Source organism: Hirundo rustica, chromosome 16 (assembly GCF_015227805.2).
Source record: "Hirundo rustica isolate bHirRus1 chromosome 16, bHirRus1.pri.v3, whole genome shotgun sequence".
Classification (NCBI taxonomy): Eukaryota; Metazoa; Chordata; class Aves; order Passeriformes; family Hirundinidae; genus Hirundo; species Hirundo rustica.
The window spans coordinates 7,266,018-7,290,417 of record NC_053465.1 but is presented as its reverse complement, the minus strand read 5'-3'; the positions used below and the strand labels follow the sequence as shown (position 1 = coordinate 7,290,417).

General features: G+C 46.1%; 1 protein-coding gene across 2 annotated transcripts; it reads right to left on the bottom strand.

Annotated features, from left to right (window-relative positions):
• Positions 1-1,263: 1,263 nt before the first annotated feature.
• Positions 1,264-23,900, bottom strand: CSNK2A1 (casein kinase 2 alpha 1). 2 transcript variants are annotated; one of them, XM_040079984.2, is made up of 14 exons: positions 23,787-23,891; positions 11,922-12,115; positions 10,797-10,908; positions 9,778-9,879; positions 9,312-9,362; positions 8,573-8,632; positions 7,870-7,953; positions 7,388-7,498; positions 6,479-6,580; positions 5,482-5,582; positions 4,621-4,769; positions 3,265-3,351; positions 2,494-2,646; positions 1,264-1,603 (listed from the first exon to the last, which is right to left on the bottom strand). In XM_040079984.2, the coding sequence occupies exons 2-13, from the start codon at positions 12,020-12,022 to the stop codon at positions 2,531-2,533; spliced, it is 1,176 nt and encodes a 391-aa protein (XP_039935918.1). In that variant the 5' UTR covers positions 12,023-12,115; positions 23,787-23,891; the 3' UTR covers positions 1,264-1,603; positions 2,494-2,530. The 2 variants fall into 2 exon arrangements, with proteins under 2 accessions (XP_039935918.1, XP_039935917.1); XM_040079983.2 differs by having other exon boundaries at positions 1,264-2,646; positions 23,787-23,900.
• Positions 23,901-24,400: the final 500 nt, after the last annotated feature.

Below are 24,400 nucleotides of genomic sequence, written 5' to 3'. Positions count from 1 at the left end.
GCAGCCGCGCATGCGCCAACGGGAGCGCGCGGCCTGGCTCCGTCCGCCGGGAGCGCGCGTCAGGGACGGTTTAAAAGAAACAAAAACCCAAACCCCCAAACCCTCCCCGATGTCCGCGGTACCGGTCATTCCCAGCGCTGTCGGGGGCGGGTGACACAGCCGCAATGGTGCTGCACACGGTGGCTGCTGCCACCACGCAAAAAAACCCCCACAAAGCCTCCGAAGTCCCCTGCCAATGCTTTGAGGCACCGCAGTGGGAGAACAAGCGCCCGGCACTTCTGTGAGGGCTTGTCAAATCCACAAAGCTCCCTCCACGCACAGGGTTCCGTGCTTCCGTGCAAGGGCTGACAGGCACTGGGGCCATCCACCACTCCCAGTTTCCTCTTCCACACCTCTTTATGCAAACCTCCCTCGCTTGGAATAACGAAAGAACTGGGTAAAATGTCCTGCATAGCTCAGAACCAGTGCAAACAAGCTGTATTTTGTCATACTGGGTGCTTTTACGTTACAGCACATTGAGGTAACAGTCAACACAGTCCAACTTTCACATCACTTTAGGATATAAAAGATAAGTACAATGGAATTCCACTGGATGATGGCATGGAGGAGAAAGCTATCCTGGTGTATGCGAAAAACCTCATCTCCCTGCTGGCAATCCTCACAGAAAGGGCCAGTGTTCCATGTCCCACAAATCAGTTTAATTCAGCCCACACGCTCCATCCTGAAATTAACTAAGCAACTTGGAAGCACACGTCCATCCTCTCCAAAGAACAGACGAAGGATGGAAGCCTGGGACAAGCAGGAGCTGCAGGCCAAGGCGTCAGCACCCACTGAGGAACGTGAAGATCACTCAGTGTCCAGGGGAACGACTGCTGCAATGGCTTTGGGATGAGAGGTCACTGAAGGACAGGTGCCGTTGTGCCTGCAGCCACAGCAGCTGAGCCACCCTAGCATCAGGTGACTGAAAACAAGTCACAGAAATCCAGTGAGTGGCAACAGGCATTAACACCGAATAACTGGTTCATCATCTCAATTCCCCACCATCATGGCTGAGACAGAAAAGGAGGGGGGTTTGTTATGGCAAAAGATCCTTTTTCCCAGGAGATACTTTGGCTTGTGACATCTGTGTAAGGCTTCTCTGCACTGCTCCCCATGGGTGTGACAGGGACATGGCCTGCCCAGGGCACATGTGGCTGTCACCACACCTGTGTCAGTGTATGACCACCCCAGGGAGGCCTCTACACAGGGAACTTAAATCTAACCTCGATAAATAAAACCAAATGTTTATTTACACCAAAGAATTCCAACACTGGATCTTTCACATATGAAGGACAAAGTATATATACACAGCAAGGGGTAGCAGGGCTGTAACAAGGGTGCTTTTCCGTTGTCAATGATAATATTTGTCCACAATTACTGATCTACCATTTCAGTTTAAGTTAACGTCTCCTCGCTCCTTCCTCTCAGTGCATATTTACAAGACTGTGAGGTAACTGGTATTCTCACCACATGGCACGTGAGGGAGGGGATGGTGGGTGAAGATGTGGGATCGGACTTGGCGCAGTCTGATTTTTCCAGCTTTAAGTAGCCACCAGCTTGAAACCTATAGAAACAATTTAAAAACAATATACCCAATAACAAACTAATTCCAGAGATCCAAGCCAAGCAATGGCTGGAAGAACCCTCCATGAGAAAGGGGCTGATCAGAGCAGGGCTTACTCTACAAGAGCACCTGTCTCAGGAGGTGCCAAGGACTCCAGCTGGATCAGTAACTTCATTTTTAAGACTAAAATTACATGCAAAGGGTGAGTTAGCACTCTGGTTGACTCCTAAGGAGACATTATCCAATCCAATTAGGGTTTTGGACACTATCTGCACTTACTCCTTTTAAGCTTATCCCACCTCTCCCTACTGGAATTGTCTCCTCAGTGTACCCTGGCTGGGACATATGCAGGACATGGGGTTCGAGTGAGTGGTAATTCAAGAATCCCCTCCCCTGCCTCATGAAGACTTGATTTGGTAGTCTCTGGAGAACAGCACAATCCCCCAAGGTGTAGGCTTGTGGAGGAATAATGGTGGGAACATGAAGAGAAGAGATTTCCAGCAGGATGCAAGAGCTTGGAAATGCTGCTGATTCATCTTTGTTATTACATGAAGAGTTGTTTTGTTGGGTTTTTTTGTGGGGTTTTTTTTTAGGTTTTTTTTGTTGTTTTTTTTTTCTTTTTTTTTGGGAGGGGTAGGGGCATGGGGAAGAAAAACTGTCCAAGAAGTATTCCATCTGTAGGTATTTTCAGGGAATCCCCTGAGTTACGAAAAGTTCAAGTAAAAAAAGAAAAATCAGCCTATAATAATTTTGTATATAATGACTGAACTACTATAAATCCACAAGCAACAGTTCAGACACGGTGTCTCCAAAGCGTTCATCCCCTCCCTTCCCCTGCCAGGCACGAGCTGCGTCCTGAGGAGAGGTGGAGGGGGAAACCTCTTCCCCACCTGACTCAGCTCAGGCAGCAGGAGACAGAGCCCGCCACTACTGCTGGGCGCCTGCAGCAGCTGGAACCGGCATCCCAAGAGTGGTGGTGGCAGAGATGACAGGTGAGCCTGCTAGAGGTCCAAGGGGTGAAGGTGTTGGCACTGAAGAAATCCCTGGAAAAGAGAGAGGTAAGCAGTGATTAGAGCAAAAACAGCGCACTGCTATCCAGGACAGCTTCTGTAGTCAAGTGGGAGCTTTGCGGTCAGTTATGTTTTCAGAGCTGCCAAAAGAATCTGAGATTAAAGATTTGTCACTGTTCTCTGCAGCTCTGGGAAGGGCAGACTTTGCACACCCCTGAGCGTCACTCAAGGGCAGAGATCACAGAATGGTTTGGATTGAAAAGGCAATCTTAAAGCTCCTCTTGTTCCAACCCCCCTGCCATGGGCAGCGACACCTTCCACTAGACCAGGCTGCCATTCAACCTAGCCCTTAAACAATTCCAGGGATCTGACAGCCACAACTTCTCTGGGCAGACTGTGCCAGTGGACTGTCCTTCAAGCTGCTGCCAGAAAATCAACTGCAAATAACTTCTTAAAATGAGACCAGAAAAACAGGTCAGGCTGCCCAAGGCCTTACTTATCAGACTGTCCCACCCACTTTGCAGCTCTCCTTGCCCTTACCCCCAGTCCTGGGAGATGACCAAACACCGCCCTGCCTGCTGAACTTCCCTCCTGGGTCCTCCCACCCACCCCATAGCACACCAAGCGCCAAGGAGAGTTGACAGAACTGACCTGACATCATGCTTGCACTGCTGACAGGAGTGCTGCCACCCGGCAGGTTGGACGAGCCCATCCGAGCCTGGTCTTTCACAATGGGATCTAGGAAGAGCACACTACCAGTAAGTGCTGTGTTGTCAGAGAGCTGCTGAGGCACACAGACTGCCTGTGGCCTCTGCTCAGCCAGTTCTGGCACTCTGCCTGTGTCAAATAACATCAACCATCCTCTATCAAAACACAGACGTTTCCACCAGCTCCAGTGGGAAGCACTCAAGATGGTACCAAGGTCATGTGATACCAGGGAAGGTCAGCTAGATGATGTGATTTGGGGTTCAGCAGGACTGCCTGACAGGAAAAGCTGAATGATATTCTGGCAAAGTTGATCTTTCTGTGCTAAGAACTGTGTAATTGCAGAAAGCCAAACCCAGAATATGGGTGTAGCAAGCAGAAAGACTATCACTAATTACAATCACGTGTCATGTCTCTATACGCATTTTACATCTCTGTGAGCTGTCAGGTGTGTCACTAGAACTTGTCTTCCACGAGCTGATCATAACTTACTAACTCTTTATTTTCAGCTGCATGTAAATAATGCTCTCACCTGAACAGGGAGAACCCCTTCCTGCCTCCCACACCTTCTGTGTCAGACAAGGGACTTCCAAACTTTGCTGAGCTCAGCGTTACGTAAATCTTTTTGTGGACAGAAGTTAATGAACTGTTTGTCCAGCTCTCACATTCCAAGATATTGGCTTCACTAATGTTCATACTTGCAAAATATTTCCCTGGGATTTTTTCAACAGGTGTAACACAGATCAACAGTCTTAATTACAGAGGTCCCTGCAGCAGCAGCAATAAAAACCCCAAAACCAAACCACCTGAGCAAATACTGACATTATGCATTGTTGCAGCTGCTTTAAACACCTAGATATCATTATCTGTGAAAAACAGCAACCATTTTAAAAACATTTACTAATGAAAGTTACATTTTTGCTTGCAAAATCAAGATCTGAATATTGCAGTAGCTAAGCAATTTAGCAACAGGAGTTAAAATGCCTGTTTATCAACAAACCAAAATTCTCTCGGTCTATCCAAACTCAGGAATCCATGCACACCTGAAGAAAGCAACCCCAAATCACATGATTTAGGTGACTTTCCTTGATACTACTTGCTGATTCATGGGCCCAACATGGGTACCCAACACTGATTCCTTGGCTGCTGGTGGTGGCACACAGACCAGCAGCCTCAGCTCCAGCACACTCATCTGCAGAGACCAGGCTTACCCTTGTTGCCACTCTCAGTTCCCATCTGCACAAGCCACGGGAACAGAGATTTCCCAGAGGCAGAACTCTCAGGACAGCAGCTGATACTTACAGAAGTAGGGGTGTTCCATGGCTTCTCTCGCTGTGAGTCGTGACTGGTGATCGTATCGCAGCAGCTTGTCTAAGAAATCCAGAGCTTCTGGACTCACCAGATGCTGGTTCTCACTGTGGACAAAGCGCTCCCATCGCTTGCGGGAGTGTCTGCAGGAAAACAGACCCGAATCAGGCCAGGCAGGGGACAGTGATGCCACAACTCACTTTCTTAAGGAGCAGGAACTGTGACAGATGTCCAGCCGTGAGGGAGGCCGCTGCTCTGTGCAGGAGCCACGGGACTGAGACATTCCAGAACATGAAGCAGTGTCACTGTGTCTCCACGCGGTGGCACAGCAGTCACAGCCCCAGCACAGCCACCTCGGCCACCACAGCCCCTGCACGGCCCTGCCACGACCCCAGAGAGCAGCAGGACTAATGCTCAGAATGGATTACAGGCCTAAAATTGCAGGTTCTGCTCATCTCTTATGCACCCAAAATGAGTTCCTTTAATTTTAATCCCACTATGAGGGGAAAAAAACCATATAAATTCCATCTTTAGCAGCACCTGACTTTCTGCACTCTAATGCTGAGAAACACCATTTTGTTTTTTTTCCTTCCAGACTGAAAAGAGCATTTGCCCTTCATGCTTTCTGCTCCAGTAGTTCCTTTATTGCCTGGATGACATTTAAAAATCTTTCCTAAGGTCCATTTCCATATAAAGGACTATAGGAAGCAGTGGCAAAAGGGACCAAAGGCACAAAGTGCTAGTTCTCTACAATCTTAGCTCTGATTTCTCCCACAAAATTTTGTTAATTTCAAGGTCTCTTGACAAAGCTGTAACTGTCTGGGTCTACCAGAGAGCCTCCAGACCTTGGCTCACCTGCCCAAGATGTCATTGAAACGTGGGTCCAGCTCAATGTTATATTTGTCAATGTAGTCATACAGATCTTCTGTCCCCAGAACCTTGGCTATCCTCACCAGCTGGGAACAAACACAAAAACAAGTCATTGCTGTGAAGGTATGAAATACCAGAGCCTGCATGAAGATACAGCAGCACATTCCCATGGGAGCAGGGACCTGGTCCCAGTGGTGTTAATCAGAAGCCACAGGGTCAGCCCGTGGCTCTGGCTTCCCCAGCACACAGCCCCAGGCATCAAGAACATGCCTCGACTCACAGCTGGAGCTCAGTACCCCAAGGCAGCCAGGAGGGAGCCACAGACCTTACAATCACTAAAACCTGAGACCTTGCAACACTACCTCCCTTAATAGCAAGAAAATATTCAAAACCAACAGAGGGGAAGGCAAAAATAAGTGGTCAAAAAAGCAGAAACTCTGAATCTTGCATGTGGAAGGTGAAGCACCACCCCAGAGAGGTCCAGAATAAAGATTTGAGAATAGAAGGTCCCTGTTCCTGAATATTTGCATAGCAGTCACATGCTGAGCATGTGATAAAGGTTTAAATATAAAAAATTTGGCCTAAAGGCAACACATCAAAGATTTCAGAATCTGTATAAACCTGTACCAAATTCACAGCTTCTATACAGAGTGGGGGGAGAATGGGTAGTGGCAGGGGCTTTTCCAAATAACATAACCTCAGGAATAGTCAGTCTATGTACTAGAACACACCAGCCTTAACACAACTTTTTCTACAGCTTTTCCCAGACATCTACTGAGGAGCTCCTAAGCACAAAGCTCTATAAATCCACTTCTATTTAACTGGTTACATAATCTTGCACACTTCAAGGAATGTGGCTTCAAATTGAGCAAAGAAGCCATTAGAGAAAGGCTTAAAAATTCTCTGGATGACTCAATAGAAGCCTAAGCAGGAAACCTTCACGGTGCTAAGAGAACAGACATTGTACATGACCAGCTCTCACCTGATCATAGTTGTCATGGCCATGGAAAAATGGCTCCTTTCGGAATATCATACTAGCCAACATGCAACCCAAGCTCCACATATCCAGACTGTAATCATACATCTGTACAAAACCAGAAGGACAATTCAATTTCTAATGAATTAAGCAGAACAGACCTCCAAAACTAACAGGGGTCCCCCTCCCCCACAAAGGTGATATGAACACAGCCATGTCATGCTGGAAACAAGCTGAACCATCTTCCTGTATCTTCATCCCTAATCCACTGCTCAGCTCAGTGTTACAGTTACTCAAACTGGGATACAGCAATTAGCAGGACAGCAGGTATCCTAATTCCATCCCTGTCTGCCAGGATACTAAAGATCAGAACTTTCTTCTATTTTCACTGCAGACTCCCATGTTACAAACCACTGAGAAATATGTGTTGGGAAAGGAAGCATTGCAACAAGCAACAAAAGGAGTGGACTCCCCAGGGTCCACAGGCAGGTGAGGATGTGCCTTTTTCCAGAACCAGCAAGGTCTGAAAGTCACCAGGAACACTGTGATTTCCATAATGCAAACTGCCATCAGCTAAGGGGATGCTTTTATAGCTTAATTTAGAAGTTCATGCAGTACTTGCTGTTCCCACAGGGGCTTTGTTTCATTCCTGTACCTTACTGCAAACACAGCCTTGCTAAAAAAAATTTGTATTCCAAGATCCGTAATGACAGTTCTGCAGCTCTTCCTCAGGTCCTGAGACTACTCATTAGTTTCTTTCATTCAGTAGCTTTATGGCCACTGCTTGCTGCTATACATTTTGGAACAGACTGTCTTTAGCTTCAACTCCCTAGACATCAGAATTTTGGATTTATTACCTTGAAATCGCACTGACTTTCCATATAAAAGTCAGTAAGAAGTCCTGGTAATTCTTACCTGATAATCTACAAGAAGTTCAGGTCCTTTGAAATATCTGGAAGCCACTCTGACATTGTACTCTTGGCCAGGGTGATAGAATTCAGCCAAACCCCAGTCTATTAGTCTAAGCTAAAAATGGCAGAAAACAAACAAAAAAAATGCTCAAGCGATGCTCCAGCTTTCCATGGCTAAATTACACTAGTGAACTTAGTATGAAGTTCATTTACAAGTCTTCCATTTTCAATTAATTTGATCAGAGTGTCTGCTTACATATTCTCCCCAAACCCACATTACCAAATAAAATACCTGTGTTACAACCCTGCCCACGAGTTACATGTGACCAAGTAAAGCCTCAAAAATCAGCACAAAATTCTCATTTTACATTTGTCCACACCATGAGTGTAGAATCCTCCTCAAAGAGGTCTGCTAGTACCCCTACACAGGAGTACCCAAAAGGGATCCCAGTTTGCCCTCCCAGCCCCGCAGCCAGCCCACGCTACCTTTCTGTGCTCATGGTCAATCATGACGTTGTGAGGTTTGACATCTCTGTGCATGATTCCCATGCTATGGCAGTAATCTAGAGCCTGTAGGTGAAACGAGACAGAAGCTGAAGTCACAAGAATGTCTATAGTTCAACAATATTCAAGAGTATTTCCACACATATCAAGTCTAACTAAATTATAAGACTGTCCAGTGTTAGATCCTGGACTAGACTCAAGTGATCACAGAAAATGCTTCTAGAGCCCTCTCTCAAAGGGAGGTCCCAGCAACACAAGTATATTCATGTGCTCACTCATAAAAATTGGAATTTCAGAGTCTCTACGAGAATAGTTACTAGGCACTAATGATCACACAAGCCCCCCTTCTCCAGACTCCTAAGGATAAATTACTTAGTGCAGAAGAATGGATGAGGACATTTGACTCGCATTATGCCAGAGCACAAACCCAGCCAGTAACAGCTCACAGTTTTCTTGTATCAGAGGCTACATGTACTCTTGATTTTAAGGTATCTCAATGTACCAAAAAGGCTGAAAAATAGATACTGACTTGATATTTTTCTGCCCAATTCTTCCATAGGCTCTCTCTTTCCTTCCCTTAGTGATATGATGTCACTATCATCAGTGACATGAGGACCATCTCTACAGGACTAGCTGAGAGCAACTACAAGAAATAAACCAACAAAACAGTGAAACACCAACTTACCTTCAAAATCTCATACATGTAGAATCGGATATCATAATCTGTTAATGTCTGGTATAATTGCTGTGGGACACAAACACATAATGTCAGTGCTCAACATCCAAAAACCCCTTGTTCCGGGCTGTTGGCATTCTCCAAACCCTTTTGAAGGGACAGTCCAAGTTTACCAAGTTACTCTGATCCCACACCTGACTCTGATCAGTCTGTTCCTTTCCCTTTGCAAATCCCATACATGGTTCACTTCCAACTCTGCTCAGACAGCACATCCTGATTGCTTTAACTATCCCCCTCTGGTTGTAACCACCCAGCACGAGCATGATGGATGGCACTGCACAGCCTTTCTTCTTCTGAAGCAGGTCAGTATGAAGGGACAAAGAAACATTTAAATCCCCATTCCCAGGAGTATGGAAGGCCACAGAAACAGCTGTCCACATTTAAAGTGGTTCCTATAAACAGTTGTACATATAAAAGCAAAATGCTTCAAAAAAAGGCACTGATGGGCCAACAGATTGATTTGCTCCCAAGGTTAAATAGCTTTTGGGATCTACATTCTCATCTTCTAACTTTGGTGGCAAAATGGTACTGATGAGCTAATCACAAACTTCTGTCCCACCTGCATTTACCTTTAGAAGCATTTCCTATGCTGGAAGGAAATGCCTGACCTATGTACTTTCCCTTCCCCAGAAAGACAGTACAAGCGGTTTTCAAACAAAAAAAAGAGAAGTCACATCCCACACTGTACCTTAAAGTCTGTGTTGTTTACATGTTCAAAAACCAGAGCGGGTGTTCGAGACTGAAACAGATAAAAAAGCATTCAGCCATTTTAAGTTATGTTTCCACTTAGGATAATGAATTAAATTGGTTTTTCTACTAAAACCGCACAAAACCCCTCTGCCTTGGACATATTTATGATTCCCCTCAGACAGAGAGAGCAGAGCCAAAGCCCACAGCCTCTAGCACTGTTTGCAGAGCGAATTAACTTGTCTCAGCTCACTGGTATCTCTTCCTCACAGAGTGAGGGGCTGGAGGGACCTGTGGGGGAAGGGCCCTCTAAAAGAAGTTTATCAGATTAAGAGCTGATCTGATCAGTCAATTCAAAAGCAGGACTTAAGAGCAGGGGGAAACAAAAAGCCAGGTCAGAGCTGAAATCAAACAGAGCAACTTCACCCATAACCCTGCTGCACCCCTTGAGTTCCTCCCTTACTCACCACAGGATCTTTTACTATATCTGCAAGGGTGATTATATTGGGACCGCCTCGCAAGTTCTCTAAGATCTTGATTTCACGCTTGATTTTCTTCTTTTTAACAGGCTGAAGAATAAAAACCCAAAGTGTAAGATAAAGCCCTGCAGTAAAGTGAGGCTAATAGCTCAACACCCAGATGACAACACCCAGATGACTGCAGATCAGCAAAATATATCGGAACCTTTGCAATTTAACCTGAGTATGCATCACACCAGTCATGGCTCAAATATCTGCTGTCTCCTTTCTAACCAAACAACCCTGTCAGCTACAGACAATAATTCCAAGTGAAGGAGAGGCTGGAAGATGGCATTTTTAATCTGTTCTGGCATGTTTAATCTGATCTGTTAGGCCAAGAGGAAATGGCCTCAAGTCATGCCAAGGAAGGTACAGGTATCACGAAAATATTTCTTCACAGAAAGGGTTGTCAAGCCCCAGAACAGGCTGCCCCAGCGGCAAGGACACCATCCTAGAACAGATTTAAAAGATGTAGATATGGCACCTGGGGAAATGAATGTTGGGGTGTTGGCTGGACTTGATCTTTGAGTGCTTTTCCAACCCAAACAGCTCTGCGATACTCCAGGACTTCCCAACTGGCACGTGGCAAATGTTTAACTGTGAGAAGTCCCTTGGCTATCGGAGGGTCACTAAATGAAGGCCATGGCCATGACAGCCTGCCAGGACACCAGCACTCAGAGAAGCTGAGAATTTTGTAGCCAGCTGCTGAAATGTTGCTTAGCTCCAAGTAAAAAGGTGTTGCACATCAGGGCTTCTTTAAGACTGAGCCCAATTCCTTACAGGCAGAGATCTGACCTAATAACCAAGTGCAGGGCTTTTATCAGGAGGCTCAAAACAATGGCCTGTTTCACTGACTGACACCCCCAAGCCAGGCTTTAAGGATTTCAGTTTTAGCACATCAAAAAGCCCTTTCTGGCTTCTTGATCACCTCAAGACAGATTTTATCTTTTGCCCAATCCCCAGCTCACCTTGAGAATTTTAACAACTACTTTTTCGTTATTTGTAATGTTGATGGCTTCAAATACTTCACTGTATTTGCCTCGGCCTAATTTTCGAACTAGCTGGTAGTCATCTTGATTTCTGTGGAGAGAAAAGGTTAGAGTTCCAAAGGGCTCAGTCATCTCCATCACAATTTATATAATGTTCCTTAACACTCAATCACTGCTTCACTTCCCAGACAGGGGATTAACTAGTGCCTTACCTCTCCTGATCTGGATGATTTAAGAATTAGGAGAGAAACAGGGAGCTTCTATTTGCCCAAGACAAATTCAAGCCAAAACTATGGACTGAAAGCCCAACTATGTATTTCACCATTAGCAAATTTGAACTATCCCTTCCCTCCTATATTTGGAAGCTCCATTTTTCCTTGTATAATGCTGGTAAAATTCAACAAAGCCAGTAAGAGCAAAAATCTAAGTGCAAGGCTGTTTAAAAACAGTCTGGGCACAAAGCAGCACTTATGTTCAGACGACTGTGTACATTCCAGAAACTGGGAACTGCACAGCTGAGGGCAGAACTCTGTCTGGGCCCTCCATATCCCAGCAGGAACGCTATGAAGCTGCCACCACTGCTGTCTGATTCTGGGACACTTTAGTCATGAGCTCAATTTAGACACCTCCTTCCTTCAAAGAGAAGCAGCCATGTCTTTTCCAGGCACTCGCAGAGAGCTGAGCAACAAGTCATAAAATAGTATGTATCTATTTAGATCTGTGGAGTTTCTTCACTTATCCAAGTCAGCAGCAACTTCAGTTTGAAAGTCTTTTCATTTCTTTTCAGCCCTGCACTCAGGACTGTTTGGATTGTTTCAGAAATAGATTTTCCTCCCTCTGAAAGGGGATGTTTCCCAACTACCTGGCAGAAATTCTTCAAACTTTTAAGGCAGCTGCTGTAAGTGCTCCTCCACAACTGGGAATTTAAAAGTTTGATAAGAAACATTTCTCTGAAGAGAAGTTGTGATCCTTTCCCTTGCCATCTGCCAAGAAGCGTGAAAAAGCCTCACGCAGCACAGGTGCCTGAATTCCCCAAGTACCACTACGCAGGATCCGCAGGGATTGATCCTGGAGCAGGGACATCCAGAAGCACCCCAGACTTACCCCCACTCAACAACATGCGACTCATAGTCCCAGTACTCCCGAGGTCTGTGTGTGTTCACATCCGTGTAAACTCTGGCCCTGCTCGGCACGGGTCCCGACATATCAGACAGCTTGGCAGGAGGAAGTGAGATGTGAAATCAGAGGCGACCTGGTCTGCAGTGCCGACAGAAGACAAAGGCCTCAGATTCCTCCACCTGCAGATAGAGTATAAACCAGAGGTTAAATTCTCAAGGTACTTCAAAAGTATTTAAGTTAATCATTAAAAGCTGCTGCAAAGGAGAGGCTGGAGCCTGCTCAGCCACAGGCCTGGGAAGGCTTGTCAGAGCTTGAAAGCCATTTGTCTCCTCTCCCTCACACAGGACTGGCCCCTAGCAAACCAACCCCATGACTTGGTAACTTTCAGCACCTTGTTTTCAACTGCTGGTTGTAGAGGTAACTTTCCAAAAGGAAAGAATGCCATGTGCTCTGTATCTGCAGATAGATCAACAGCCACAGGCTGCAATCTCACCCCCATCACAAGTCTTGGGCCATCCAATGTAACAAAATCAATTCTGCTGGGATGGGAACCAGCTTTAGTCACAACTTCCTACAGTCAAAACATTAAATCTGACTGTCCAAATGACAGCAGCATCTGTGCTGGATTATGATGCTTTATTCAAACATGAAAGAAATGCACTGCTGCAAGGGTCTGAAGATGTTCCTCTGCATTTTCTGCTTGCCCAAAGTACCTCCAATCCTTCCTCCTTACAATGCAATTTTTGAAAAGCTTCTGGTAAATTTTATCAGTATTGAGACTGGTCAAAACCACTCAAAAGAAAGTTACTGTATGTCAGAGACAAACACTGTATTTTTGTCCTGTATGTCTGAATACTTTATCATCCAGACCTTTATATTTAAGACAGCAGTAACTCACTACGGTTTTTTATCAATATTGTCCTACTTAAGATAAATGTGGTGCCTTCACATCTCTCAAATCTTTCACAAGGGAAGTTAACACTTTTTTAGATGTTTAAATCCCCTTGTCACTTTTCAAAATAACTTACAAGAAAGGGAGCAGGGGAGAGCATTGTTTGGTGTGCAGCAGCACGTGGCAGGGCCATAAGCCCTGTGTATGTGCTCAAACAGTGGGCAACACTGTTATCTAAACTAATATACTTATTTGCTATGCCAATCTTATCCCTTCACAGAAAATGGGCAACTGCCAGACTGCAGAAGGAAGTAATAGTCCCATTAATCACACATTAATGAGAAAGACCTAGAAATCTGCTCGGAGCAGTTAGCTTAAGCTACAAGGATACGTCACACCAAAAGAAAACTCTAGAAGCAAAATCCTGCTCTACAGGCGGAGACCTGTTGTTTATCTGAGGTCTGCAGAACTTCAGCTCCTGTGAGGACCCAGCAAGAACCACTGGCTGTGAAGAGAGTGGAGGACCTAGGGGACACAGGTCTGACGTCCTTCACTGTCACACACAGCTGGTGCTGCCTCCAGAGGCAGAAGCACATGCAAGGGCTCTCTGACATGGACAAAGCCTCCTTAGGTGGGACAGAGCTCAGCACTGCGTTATTTTTTGACCTACTGACACACAAATGGTGTTGGTGGCAGCTTCAGGTAGACAGGGTTGCAGACTTTATTACTCCAGCCCACAGGTTAAACAGGGACAAAGCACTATCCCAAAGTCCACAATGGAAGGGTGACTGAGGCCTGAGACCAATAAAAGAAGGATGGGGCACTTCAGCCATGTGTCCAGCTAATGGAAGAATATGAAGAATTCCTAAAAATATATTAAGTCTATTCCTGGACAAAATGCTAGTCCTCTCACAAAATACAATTTCAGAAGATGAGGCAGCAATCATCTAAAACCTCAAAGCATTTATGTGGTATGACTCAGACACTTAGAAATTAGATGTCCCCAGGCATTAGTAGAGCATGCAAGTTTACTAGAACAGTTTAGTACAGTGAAATTTATTAGCTTTCGAAGTTCAATCACTGTGTTTTTGTTTCTCCTCACTCCCTGTGCTACTGGCAGGAGATGCACTGGCCCATTTCCTCTGCTCAATAATCCTTGTGAAGAAATTAACTGAACTTAGACATGTCTCAGATGACTTAGCAATTTTAATTTTTAAGCACAACCCAGTATAAATAAAGCACATGTGACTGCTCCCCTCACCCAGCTTAGCAAGATCAGTTTCAGCACAAAAAAAAGAGAAAAAAAAGAGAAAAAGAAAAATCAATCACATTATCTAAAGATAGATCAAATTTCAGAGTGGCTATTTTTTGTCACGTAGCTCTAGCCTAGCTCAAGCAGCACATTGTAACAGGCTGCTCGGAGAAGGGCTTTTTCAGGAAATCATCAACTGCAGCTTCTAAGAATGGCACACAATGTCTATTTACGAGGGTAGGTATTATTGTCTACTGTTCCTTACACAGGAAGGGGAGAGAGTCTGCACAGATAACTTAATTTTAAAGCAAACAGAGTTACAGACATACACAAACTTACCCTGCCTGAAAACTGCTCACTCTCTGCTCAAAACTGCCAAGGAATTTGTATAGATTTTTGCCTTCAGTGCCCCTGGAGGAGGATTATTTTGCAGTGGATCCAGGCTCCTTGGCAGAAGGCAATGACACAAATAAGGACAGATAATGGGGACAGGTGTTGACATGCAAGCATCACTTGAGCCTGCTGTTTTAAAGCAGAAAAATCTACAGTATGAGCACCTAGAGAAGTACCCTGAGCTTGTTATAAAAGATGAGTTCTGTTTCTGCAGAATCCAAACAGAATGTTGTCATTTACTAATTCCTGCATTGATGACAGAATCATAGAATAATTTATATTGGGAGAGTCTGCTCAAGATCATCTAATCAAAGTAGATGCAGTGAGATCAGAGTCCAGTGCAGCCTTGAGCATCTCCAGAAACAACATTAAATATTTAATTTCTCTGGTAGAGAAGTGCTTAACTACAAAACGACCATGAGTTTTTAGGCAATGTACCAGAGGTCACAGAGAGAGGAAGACAAAGCTCCCAACCACAGTCTGACATGCTGGTCACTGCCAAGGCCTGCCTGTGCAAGGACACACAGCAGGGCTTCTCATTCAGCCCCTGTGGTGACACCCCTTGGACAGACATCACCCAAAAGGGCTCACATGACAGCGACAGTAAAGGAACACCACGCCGAAGTTTCACTGTTGGCTTTTCCCCCACAGGCCTGTCCTCAAAAATGCCGTTGGAGTATTAGCAAACTGTTAATTAGCTGATTTCTTACACAGTTGCTTTATCAAGAGGAACCCTGCTCATCCCACACTGGAACAGAGCCAAACACCACTCCTGTCTCACTGACAGACTCCACACGAGTGTCCAGAGCCCAGCCCAGAGACAAACAATTGTGCTGCCACCATATAAGAATTTTTTAATTGGAAGGCCTACTAATTAAAAAAGATCAGTTCTTAAAAGTTTGAATTCTTGTAACAGTAGCCTGTTGTCTGAACACTTGGCAAGCTTAGACATTTTGTGCCTAAAGTTCAATAAAATGGTAAAAAGCCTTTCAATGTTCTCTTTGACTCTGATTTTTAAAACATTTTAATCTAAACCAGTTACAAACCCCCTCATTTTTAAAAAAGCATTTCATCATCCTTACAATGCACTCCAATTCTAGAGGCAACCATGCCCCCATAGAGAATTTGGTATTTTGCGAAGGAGCCACACTTCCAGCACCTACTCTAACTAGTACAGGAATTTCCTACACCCTCCGTCCTTCCAGATGCGTGCACTTAGAGCAAGCACCAACAACACACAGCTTGAAATCCATGCAGATTAGTTTCTGAAAAACACACCTACTTCGCCTCTAGTAAAATTTGCCTTTTTTTTTTTTTTTTTCAGTCCAGAATAACTGAGATACCGGAATGACTTTTTTCTGCTTTTAAATTGAAATGTTCTTGGCACAAAACCTCTCTCAAGCAGTTACTCACTCAGAACTTAAAACCTACAATGTTGCCCCAGTATGATGCAGCACTTACACAGGCTCCCAGTGAGCTGAAAGCCAAGAGCTTTGCAGAAGACTGGTGTCCCAAGGAACTCACAAGTGCTATCCAAGTGATGACCTTTGTGGATAAGGTTTGCAGTATAAATAATGTACCCAAGAACACAAACACCGCTTGACACTGGCTAGCCTGTGCTGCTATCAGCACGCCTTGCCCTCAGCGTGAACAGTATATTGCCAGAAAGATCCAAGTTCATCCAGAGAGAGTGGAGCGAACCCAGAATACCTTGTTCAACATAAAGCTGGTTATTCCCGATGACCCACCTGAACTCAGCTTCAGCAAACCCACAGCAGTCCCAAAGGAGTAAAACAGGCCCTGAACTGCAGCAAGCTGAACTCAAAGAGCCAAGAAAACATTTCTGTAGCTTTATGAATTCTAGATAAGCTCACCATCCTCTTGAGGAGAAAGCAAGGTGGACAGATTGGCCAAACGGGTCTAGGGACTTTCCTCTCCCTTCTACTTTCCCCATGTAAGCTCATTACAGTGGCGACTGTGCCAGCCTAAAACTGTAAACAGGCTGAGACAGCAGCGGGTTTGTTGTGAGAGAAGAAAAGCTCTGTCAGTGGAGAAGAGCAGAATTACAGCACTGAGTCTGGAATCAAAAGGTTATTTTCCTTCTTTTATCTACAACTGCAAGCAAGGTGTTACCTTTCATAGCAGAAAGCTTAAACCCAGCCTCTAAAATCATGAGTGTAAAATGTGATTTGGTAGGGTGAGCAAGAATTACAATTATCAGATAAAACTGTTGATGATTTCCTTCACATAGCCCTGTAATCCTCCCAGGGAAGCACACTTGCTCCTCCAGAATTTGAAAAATATCTTATACTGGAGAAACACCACTGAAATTAAAAAATCAAGACGTGCCTAAATATTATGGTACTGCCTGCTGGCAGTCAACATCAATCAACACCCAACTTATTTTTAAAAGAAATAATAGCAATCAACTTTCTTTAAAAATATGCTCTATCTCACAAAAGAAACCTGATTTGTGTGTTCTCATGATGCTGAAACTTCAGAAATACAAGTACGGAACAAATGACCTCCAGAAGTCCCTTGCAACCTATATTTTTCTATGATTTTACAGCTAAAATAGAAACAAGCCTGGATTAGCAAAACTGACATTTTACATCCTTTCCTGAAGATCATTTACCTACTAAAGGAACTACACCAACGGAAGAGTAGGTTTTAAAATCTGAGTTAAAAAAAAAAAGCTTAGGTTTGAAATGAAACTTTTCTCTGGGTATAGTTTTGGAACAGCACAGTCTGCTTTAACTGCATTTTCCACCAAAACTATTCTCCAGATTTCTTTTAAATATCTGATTGTGCCTGACTGTAGAGAAATAATAAATTATATGTAATGACCTCAACATCCCCTTAAAAAAGAAATATGAACTGCTGTTACTAATTCAAAACAAGACATGGCCAGTCTGTAGGGAAAGCAGTTGACAGGTTTAGTTATACTTGAAGAAACATCTTGGAGTAATTCTGCACTAGAAACATCCTAAATTTAGATTGGCTCTTCCTACATCAGCTCCACTGATTCCTCTCTGAATTCCTCACGATTTCTGCCAATGAAGAAGTCATCCTCTGTAATGAGGATCACAATCTATATAGAAGCCACAGGAATGGTTTTACAGTAACTCCATGTTTTATGATACTCTTCACAGTCTTGGAGAAAACTTCACTGTCCCACTTTCCCAACTCAGAAAGCAGCGTCTAACATGTCTGTCACCCTCCAGGATGCCCTGGCAGTGGCTCTGGTGCCACACGCTCTCCTGGCAGAAGGTCTGTCATGCTTTTTATTCAGATCTCTAACAGGTGAATTTTAGCAGAACTCACACAAACCCTCTATGGGTCTCCAGCATCCCAGCCTGGTTGGACACCTCTCCATGGCCAAACATCAGTTTTGGCAAGAGCCTGGGGCAGAACACTGGGATCACCTCCAGCAGCAGTGACAGGAATGCTGCTCACTCCATCTCCTAAGGGATTCTATGCACAACAATTTCCCAAGGTCACGAACACTATTATTTTCAGAGCTAAGTTAGTCAGCAGCACATGAAGCAAAGGGAAAGACCCCAAAACATAAAGATGCCAAAACTGGATGAGGTGATGTAGCTGCAGGGGACAGCAACACAAGCAAGCCACCCAAGCCCCAGCCCCCAAGCACAGGCTCTGCCTCTCTCCCATGTCTGCAGCCTCTCCTGCCTGCTCCCAGGCTCCCATAAACCCAGCGGATATCCTCACTGCCAGCGCCAAGGACTCCTGACACAATCCGATAAAAATGGCTGCAATATAACCAGGCACTGCCAAATTAACCTGCCCGTACACACACACACCAAACAGAAACCAACGACAAAACTCTTCTCCTTGCATCTCTTCCCCAAACTGACAGTTCAGGCTGAGCAGGGAGGGCAGGAAAAGCAGGGGGATTTTCTTTGGAGGAATATCCCTTTAGGTCTCCCCTCAAGCCAAAGCAATACTTCAACAGGAAGCAGTTCCTTTTTCTTCCAAGAGCACTAACAAAACTCAATCTCCTACTGCTGGAACTTCGGACAACATTCCAGTTACCAAAACTACAGTTTCTGAGACCCCAGCAACACCAGGGAACTATTCCTGGAGGCTCACAAAGGGGAATGTTTCAACAGTACCACAGGCTCTTCACAGCTGACATCAGGTTCCACTGGCAGCATCCTCTGGAAAGTTCTACCTCCCTAATTGCTGCTAAGTGACACAGTTGTTTTCCTCATTAATTAGTAGGCACAGAGTACTGCCAGGACAATCATTCAGCTGATTTGACTCCTATGGTTCATCTACAGAGAGGGATTTAGGCAGAACTCAGAAAACTGACCTGTACCAACCATCTGTAAAAGTTATAGAGTTTTAATTGATTTGATCATACAATTCCTAGAGGCAGGAACAGTTACCAGAGCCAAAGGATAAACCAAAGGACACTGTCTGTAACTATTTCTTCAGGAAATCCCTGTGATCAGCTGTTCCATGGAGCAGGCAATGCACCACAAACAATTTCCATCATTCAGCCAGCACTGAGCAGGCTTAGCAAGAGACACCCGGTGCAAACCCCTGCCAGCAAGCGAAGTTCTGACATAATTCTCTAAAAATTTATTATTATTAACACAAGATGAAACTAGCTACCACCATTCCAAGAATCAAATGGAAAAAAGCAGCCATTGACTCCAGCAATCAGCACTCTCCTTCACACCTTACAAGCCCCCAGTAAACCTATTGTGCCAAAACTTCTAACTTCATTTGTAAGCTCAGTTGAAATTAATCTAGATGCTGCAGAGTGAGCAAAAAACCCTCTTTTTTTCCTTCTGGAGTACAACCAAGCATGGAAGAAACGATGGAATTTACCAGCACACTGGTAACAGACAGAGAAACCTGTGACAAAGGCTGCAAGAGAAGGAACACTGCAGGAGCTCTTGCTTTTCTAGACTGGAAATTAATTTGTTGTGCACGTCCACGCTCATCCATTTTCTGAACACTAAAAATAAAGACTTTCTGACAACTCACACGCACATGTGCAAATATACTCTGAGAAAACGCCTTCTCCAAAGGCTTTGGTAACAACAGGGAGAGGCACCTTTTTGGCTCCCTGGACGCACAAGAGGATTTGGGGTCACTTCTTCCCACCACAGGAGGACCTTTCCCACCCAGGGAAAGCAAGTTTTGGCACGTAATTCTGTATTAGCACGCTGGATTCTCCCTGCACTTGGCTTAATTAAAAAAGGACTAATATAGCCTTTGGTTTTTCCAGAAGGTGCAAGGGCAGAGCCTACTTCTCTACAAAAACAGAGTGAGTAACTTCAATTTTCTAGGTTAACGTTCAAGGCTGTCCAATGGGAAACCTGCAGCCAAACTCTTGCCTTGACTCAAAATTGTTTTCCATCTAGCACACATTTTATTCACCACTCACATGAAATAAATTGCCATAATATGATGCAGCCATTACATGGGCAGGAGCTGGACAGCCTGCTTTAGAAAGCACCTCCCTGCAAATGGCAATATTAATTAAAAAACAGAACTCAGCAAGGAGGACATAACCTAAATCTCAGAACTAAACTCCGTGGAAAATTAAAATTATTGAAATTGTAACCTTCCAAATGTGAGTCTGTGGTGCTACCGAGTCCACAAAGAACTCCAAGCTTCCCTTCTGCTCTTCAGCCTCCCAAAGCAGCAGCATAAAATGGGTAATAAAATCATTTGTCCAAAACAGTGTGAACACAGGAGCAGGTGAGACTTACGCCAGGCCCATTTTGCTGCTGCTCTACTGGACTCCTAACCAGAAAATATCCATGAACCACTGATGCCAGGACCACATCAACAATCCCACTTCTCATCAATCTTTCCTACCAATATGTAAATTTGGCACCTTGATATCAAAAGAGGCCAAAAACCAGCTTGGAAAAACACTCTACATTCAGCAACAGCACTAACACCAGCTCAAAAAGCTGCAGCCTCCTCTTACAAGCAGTTTTTTTCACGTTCAAAGGAGAACTCCCTTTCTCCAATTACATTCTGTAAATTCCAGGGAAGTCAGCTCTTGGAAGCCCCTGGAAGGAGATATCCAAGCTCAGAAAAATTATCCAAGAGCTGTCTTGCAACAAATGTTTGTAGCCAGACTAAGTCAAGGCAGTCTTTCCTGATCTCTAAATCTTGTTATATTTTTTTTCCTCTCAAGACCCTTATGGGACAATAAGATCTAAGATGGCAAAAAACTCATGCACAGAGTTTCTAAAACAAGTATCTTAATGTAAGCAATACCATAATGGAGGAATGGTGGAAGTGACAGGTCTGGTAACCCAGAAATAAATCCCTGCCTCTTCAGAAATGTGACACTAAATTAATCACACCACCACAATGTCACCCATTTGCTTCTCCTGTCTTCCTTTCCCTTATTCCTCAGAGGACATGAGGAAAGACAAAGAGAAAATTAGTTCTGTAAGGAGAAAATGGAGAATAACTGAAATGGAAGTATAAGGACACCCACCATTTAATAAAATTGGGAAAAGCTGGGTACATGTCCCTTTCATCAGAGCAAAAAGTTTCTTTCTCTACAACTTCACAAACCTATAAACACCTTTCAACATCCTACATATCACAAGATTCCTGATTCCAATGTATTCCATGCTGATGAACCTAATCTGCATTACTTGAAAATGCCCCAAATATCAATCATGAAGTCTTTCCATGTCCCACCTTCAGGAAATGGTATTTTACCAAGTCTATCCCCAGTCCCAGGTTTGCATCTTCACTCTCACATCTCACCAGCTTTTTTCAAGCAAAAAAGTATCATTAACTGCCCCTGCACAAACCTCAACAACCTTAATGTCACGCAACATTCCATGATCCAATTTCTTCCACGTTTGTTAGAACCTACTGCCAATTCTATTATCACTCCTCCAAAGAGCCATATTCCCAACATCCAACAAGCCTCACTTTCCCTTTGTCTATGACCCCATGAGCCCTGCCAAAACCAGAAAACCTGTTCTGAACCTCCCACTTGGAAGTGTCTTTCTCCTCCAACATCTACCTCTCACATTTGTCTCTGTGCCTCATCCCCTCACCCAGATCTTCAGCTGCACGACTTTTTGCTTGTTTGCTGCAGCCAAAGCCAAGACTATGTTCCCTTCCTCAATCCTGTTTCAACTCCCCATAGCAGCAGCTGACCAACCAAGCTCTCTAGTCTGAGTGCAGGACATGCACACCCAATTCAACCACCACACACATTGGGAGCAAGAAGACAGCAAATTTCAGTAACAATAGAAATGATGTTACCAGGTATTGACATAAATCACTAGAAAAAGGTGAAATAATGGAAATTTCTCCCCATTGCCAAGATGAAAGGAAAGGATCACTGCCTACCACCAAAGATGAACGTTTTTCATGCTCAGGGAAAGGTCTGGACCTTTACAATAAGCCCTTCCCTGCCTGGACTCATCCAAAGAGAACAGCAATTCCAGCCACAAGGCATAAGCAGATATCCTCCTGAGTGCAGAGCACTGTCCTGTACCAGGGACCAGACATCCCAGCTCCAGTTTTCACCTTCCAGTTACAGACACAGTGTGTCTCCACAGACCACGTGCTGCAGGAACTGGAACATTACCCTAATCCTAGTTCTAGGGCTAATTAAGGAACTGACAAAGCTTCACACTTTCCCTGAATCTTGCCCTGAGTCTTCCCAAGCTCACTCTCTCCTCTCCTAGCAGAAACTTCACCCTTTTCTACATCACACCAAAACCAGAAAACACAGGATGAGCGATTGATTCCTCTGCCCTGGCTGATGGTGCACCCAGAATCCACACTGGATTCCCATCCAACACCCAGGTCGGCTGGCAGGATGGCACAAGCCCCAACTCTGAGTCTGAATAATTTGAGCAATTCTGTTTCAGAAAAGAGAGCACGTTCTAAGAACAAAGAAATCACTCCCAGCCCCAAGCAGAAACGCTGCGCGTCCACTTGCTTTCCTCTGAACAGCTGCCACTGTGCCCAGTCCCCTCTGGCAGGGGCTCTTCCCAACCCATTTGTGCAGTACACCCAGGATTGAGCTTCCATGAGGAGCCAGGTGAGCACATGGCACAGCCCTTTCCAGGGACACGTGCCCAGTTTCAAAACCTGGCACCAAGGCTCAGTGCAAGAGCAGCTCCCCAAGGCCCAGGGTCAGGTTTGAGCAACACAAATTCCAAATCACCAGAGACCCCTCTCAGGGGCACCAGGGTTGGAAATGACCCACAAAGAACACCAAGTCCAACTCGCGACCCTGCACAGGACACTCCAGCAATCCCACCCTGTGCCTGAGAACGTTGTCCAAATACTCCTTGAATTTTGTCAGGCTTGGGACCATTACCAGTACCTTGGGGAGCCTATTTTAGTCTCCATCCACCCTCCGGGTGAAAAACCTTTTCCTAATAGCCAACCTAAACCACCTGCACACAGCTCCATGTCATTCCCCCAGGTCCTGCAACTGATTACCAGAGATCATGGATCAGTGCCTGCCCCTCTGCTTTTCTTGAATATTCACAATCCAAACTTTATTGATATTACCCAAAGCTCTCAGTAAGAAAGAATTAAGTGATCTGACAGACACGGGCTTCCCATAATCTTATCTAACTCCTCTCTTTCAAACCACATTTTACCAACAGCCACACTGCTCTCGGTCCCAAGGCACAATTAACTAAATTACAGCGAGGGCAAGACTGACCACCACTGCTTCCACAGACTGGGGTGGAAAGCCGTGAGAACGACCTTCCCCTCCACCCAGAAAGGCCCAGAACGGAGTCCCTGCGCAGTCGGGGGTGGGAGCGAGCACTAACAGGCCTTCCCATGCCCCTCCGCATCTCCGCGCTTCTCCGGGCAGGGTGGGGAAGAGGCAAGATCGAACCATTTAGGTAAATAACACCTACACGGCCCAAACGTGCGAGCTGGGAGAGCTGGGGGGAGGGGACGACTCCCGTTCCGCGGGGACCTGCCCTTCCTGCGCTGCCGAGGGCGGCCCCGCACCGGGCTGGGGGCAGCGGCGCGGCCCCTCCACAGCCCCTGCCCGCTCCCCCCGGGGACTCGGAGCCGCTCCGAGGGCAGCAGGCGGCGGGCCGTGCCCCTCCCGCCGCACCGGACCCGCCCGCTCTGCCCGTTCCCCCTCAACGCCGCCGCGGCCCCACTCTCCTGAGGAGCAGCCGCGGCCCCCCGGCCCACACCGCACCCGCGGTGGGGGGGCGGAGGAGCTCAGGAGGCGCAGCGGCGCCTCTCCCCCGCCGCCCGCTCCGCCCGCAACCGCCGCGGGGCCCCGCGTGGGCGCCGGAGCCGCCGGTACCTGGCGCGGCCGCTACCGCCGCCACCGCCGCCGCACACAGACAATATGGCGGAGGCACAAGGCTCGGCCGCCGCCGCAGGGACCAGAGCGAGGCGCGCCGGAAACGGAAACCGCGCGAGCCCCGCCACGCGCCGCGGGGGCGTGAACAGGGAAGGGTGGAGCTCGCCGCGGGGGGCTGTGGGAGTTGTAGTCCGCGGTGGTGGCGGCGGTGCGAGGAGGGCGCGGGATTGTCCCTGCTGCGTGTCCAAGTGTGTCCTCGTGAGCCGCGAGAAGGTGGCGGGGCCCGTGTCGGCGTCCGCGGCGCCGGTACGAGGCCTGACCGTAAGCGATGACCGCTTGGGCCCGTGTCGGCGTCCGCGGCGCCGGTACGAGGCCTGACCGTAAGCGATGACCGCTTGGGCCCAGCCCCTCTGTGAGGCTGTACGCGGGACCCGCCCGCCAGGGGGCGACTGCGGCCTGCGGAGGTGCCCCGGTACCGGCGCTTCCCCTGGCCCCTCCACTCGCCCCGGTACCGGCCCTTCCACGGTCCTGAACTGGCCCTTCCACAGCCATTCTTCAGCCCTTCTCTGGCCCTTCTATCAGCCCTTTTCCGACCCTTCCACCGGCCCTGCCCC